Source organism: Porites lutea, chromosome 11, assembly GCF_958299795.1.
Source record: "Porites lutea chromosome 11, jaPorLute2.1, whole genome shotgun sequence".
Lineage (NCBI taxonomy): Eukaryota > Metazoa > Cnidaria > Anthozoa > Scleractinia > Poritidae > Porites > Porites lutea.
The window spans coordinates 6,058,113-6,061,529 of NC_133211.1; the positions used below are offsets into that span (position 1 = coordinate 6,058,113).

General features: G+C 44.5%; 1 protein-coding gene across 1 annotated transcript; it reads right to left on the bottom strand.

The window, feature by feature from the left end:
- Positions 1–146: 146 nt before the first annotated feature.
- Positions 147–2,920, bottom strand: LOC140952491 (bile salt hydrolase/transferase-like). The gene is made up of 3 exons (XM_073401917.1): positions 2,708–2,920; positions 1,734–1,740; positions 147–1,558 (listed from the first exon to the last, which is right to left on the bottom strand). The coding sequence occupies exons 1-3, from the start codon at positions 2,848–2,850 to the stop codon at positions 806–808; spliced, it is 903 nt and encodes a 300-aa protein (XP_073258018.1). The 5' UTR covers positions 2,851–2,920; the 3' UTR covers positions 147–805.
- Between the last annotated feature and the right edge of the window lie 497 nt (positions 2,921–3,417).

Here is a 3,417-nt window from a genome sequence, read left to right on the forward strand (position 1 = left end):
ATGTGCAATAGATCAACCTTGGGCAGCCTGCGTAGAAGGCACTTGGATCTAATACGGGTGTTCCAAGCGCCTCATACGAAGGCTCAACCTTGGGTACCCATACTGTTAACTGTATCTCGAAAAAAACTGTTTACAACTTTGATGTAATTTTTCAATGTTTAATGGTGCCACGGTTCTAAAGACTTCAGTATTGCTGTTTGCTCAAAAACAAATCGGATCTACTCTCTAGGTTAAGCCTGCAAGGAACTTAATTAACAGCTATTTATCAAGGCCACGAATTGCTTTTTTTCGCATGCGTAGACAAGCGAAGAAAACCTGAGATTTCGGGTGACAAATGCGATGGTCATAGATAATACGAGAAATTACAACTCTCGATAGAGACTAGTGTCCTCAGGCGTGGTTGACTGTTTCACTCGCATGACTGTCACTACAAAGAAAAATTTGGGCAAATCCGACCTCCCTAAAGATTAAGCTCAGGGCGGGGTGGGGGTATTTTCAGGTGTGCAGAATCCGCTGGCGTGAAGGGCTTATGATAAGGGGACAGTTAATTTGTAACCAGGAAAATTAGCGCCATGCAACAGCGAGGATGACACGCGAGCGCATCATCCTGGTCTAGACACGGCGTCTGCTGCGCGGGCAGCGTCTGGTGGATCTTTCTACTCGCACGCACTCGAGCAGTAGATACCCATAACGTCCCACCTTAGTCTGGTCTCTAAGGAGGATACAGACAAGATCTGTTTACTTACAATTGTTTTTGGTGGCTTTTAACGCTTGATTAGTATGATTAGTTTCGGGGTTCTGTTCCTTACAGTTCGGTGTGCCCTCCATTAACAGTTTTCAACCCATCGGTGGTATCCTTAAAGCCCCCGACCGGTGTCGACAGCGGGAGCTTGAGCTTTTCCCCCCGTAGCTGTACTTTGTCAAGATATATCACGCGGACAGTCAGATCATTGTAGGTACGATAGTACAACGCCTTATGGGTAAGGTCCTTAGCCACAATCCAGTTGGTATAGTCTTCGCTGGCAACTCCATGGGGAATATCCACAGTATTCAGGATATGGATAGCCAAGTTTACGGCCTCGTCGCTCGTCTTAACCGGATCAGCAAAGTGAGTCAGCGTAGCGGCGCGAACCAGTCTGGAGGGAGGTGTCAAATCGCCTGGGGTACCAAGCAAACCACTGCCTTGACCGATGGGTTTAAAAACATCTCCGCCCAAATTCAAAGGCTCGTGTGCGGTTTTGTTGAGTTCAACATAATTACGAAGGTTAATCATATCGAAATCATACCGCGGAGAGTTGGTACACACGCCGACGGTGTTTTCGTAAACTGTTCTCCCCTTGTTAGTGAACTCGATTATGATGCCTGCTCCAGTTTTGTCGTAAATTGTGTGGTGAATTTCTAGGGTGTCTATTCCCGCTAAATTGACCTTTTGATCAAACACCAGCGGGAACGATCCGTTGTTCAATGCCTCTTGTACCTCCTGGACGGTCGCGAAGTTTCCCAGAACCAATTGTAAATTAGATATGGACGATCTGTTGCACAAGCTCCCACAAACTTCCTGTGTTACAAACGAGAAGAGTTAAATACATTTTAAAACGCACAAAATAGCAGATACGCAAGGAGGAGGCAGTCGCTTGAGAAAGATCGAAAGCCCTTTACCATGGAAGAGAAGTTAAATGCGATACTGAACTCTATCTGCATCAGCTGTTTGCATGAGAACAGACTGCACTTACCTTCGTTCTGAGAAAGAGTGGTAACTTGGGTTATTCGGAAATAGCCAATTGCTTTTTTGACACCCGCATCGAGTACAATCACTAATTTTAAAGAACTAGTCGACTAGTTTTTATAAAGTTTTCAATTGAGTGATGAGCGACTAGTGCATATTGACATGTGCTAGGGACAATCATGGAGCTCCATCAAGGAAGGATTGTCCTGAGCCCCAAGCCCTCACCTTTTTACAACCTTGTCCCCAGGGCTTTACACTTAGAAAATGGAAGGAGCAGGAAAAGCACATGGCATCCACTGGTCACGTGTTCTCTAGCTCGTGCAGTCTAAAATCTTGGATCTAATAAATTAGCGCTGTGGAAAATGTGAACTTCCCGCCCATCACATTTTCTTAGGGAAAAGCCGTTGGGAGGAGATTGATCTTTTATATTTTTTACCTTGTCAAGAAAAGTACCTCTTTTCATGCCTGAACTCGTTGATCCCAATCGTTGATCCTACGGGCAGCCTTTTCGAGAGGAGCATCCCTGTCCTCCCAGGTGTTCCCGGGCATTATTCCTCATTATTCCGTGCGGGTTATGCGTTTCGAGTAACGTGGTCCGAGCGAGTCTCCCGGCCGTTCGCCTCGGATACGTTATCGACATACATCGACCGAGAAGACCTTGGAAAACGCCTTATAGGGACGCGGCAACGTCTCTCATAGAAGGCCTGGGTCACACTGTCTTAGATTTTCTTTCTAAAAAAGTAATCACTGTGAGGAATGGAGACATTTACGCAGATCTCAAGTGCCTAGGCCCCACCAGACAATCACAGTGTTGCTGCTCCCCATCCGGACAAAGGGTCGCTATTCATTCGATCACTGGCAACATCCCAACCGTAAGCATTAAGGTAGATGACGGTGTATCTATTTGTCCAGTTTTGAAGTGGTGCACCAGCATGATCAGTATTATTTCAGTAAACGAATAGATCGACCTCGTGAAAATACCCTGGGGTTCCACTATGGGGTGTCTGACCGGAGATGCCGATGACTACAGTACTTTTGTCCTCTGTAGTTACTCGGATCTCCGTACAGGCTTTCGCGATAAGAAACAGATGGAGCAGTAACTGAATTACGATGATTAACCTCATATCGTGTAGACTTGCTGATGACAATATGAAAGTACCAGAATTCCGCTACATTCAACATTTAAGGATAATAATATAATTCTTATCTAAATGGCGTAAACCAAAACTAATTCAGTTTTTTTTCACAAGTCGATATCAGGGAATTATATCCTTAAATAATAAATTTCTAAAACAGGTTAATTTAGGAGAAGTTACAAGACATTTTGGGATTTCATCCATATCGTTGTCTTCTGTGAAATCCATTATGATGTTGTCAGCTGAGTACCGGGAATACTCCTTATAATGGCCTCTACCGGGAGGGGGGGGGGGGGGGGGGGTATTAATTTAATACAGCGAGGCTCTGACCGAAAGGGATACCTTATTCAGGTTTCAGTTTAGGGATTGCACTTGCTGAAGTATACAAAGCAGGGTAGGGAAGTTAGTCATATCGGTCTGTATAGAAGCCGGGCTAACAGATGCATTTTATGGCTATGAAAAAGTCAAGAAAACTTGGTGATTTAGTGATTTTTTATATTTTTTAACGGACAGTGCATTTAAAGTAGCTAAAAGAAAGTAGTGTTTTAAACTAGG

Bases quoted from the DNA above. Each gene is read 5' to 3' on its own strand.
- LOC140952491 (XM_073401917.1), bottom strand. From the start codon at position 2,850: ATGAGGTTAATCATCGTAATTCAGTTACTGCTCCATCTGTTTCTTATC.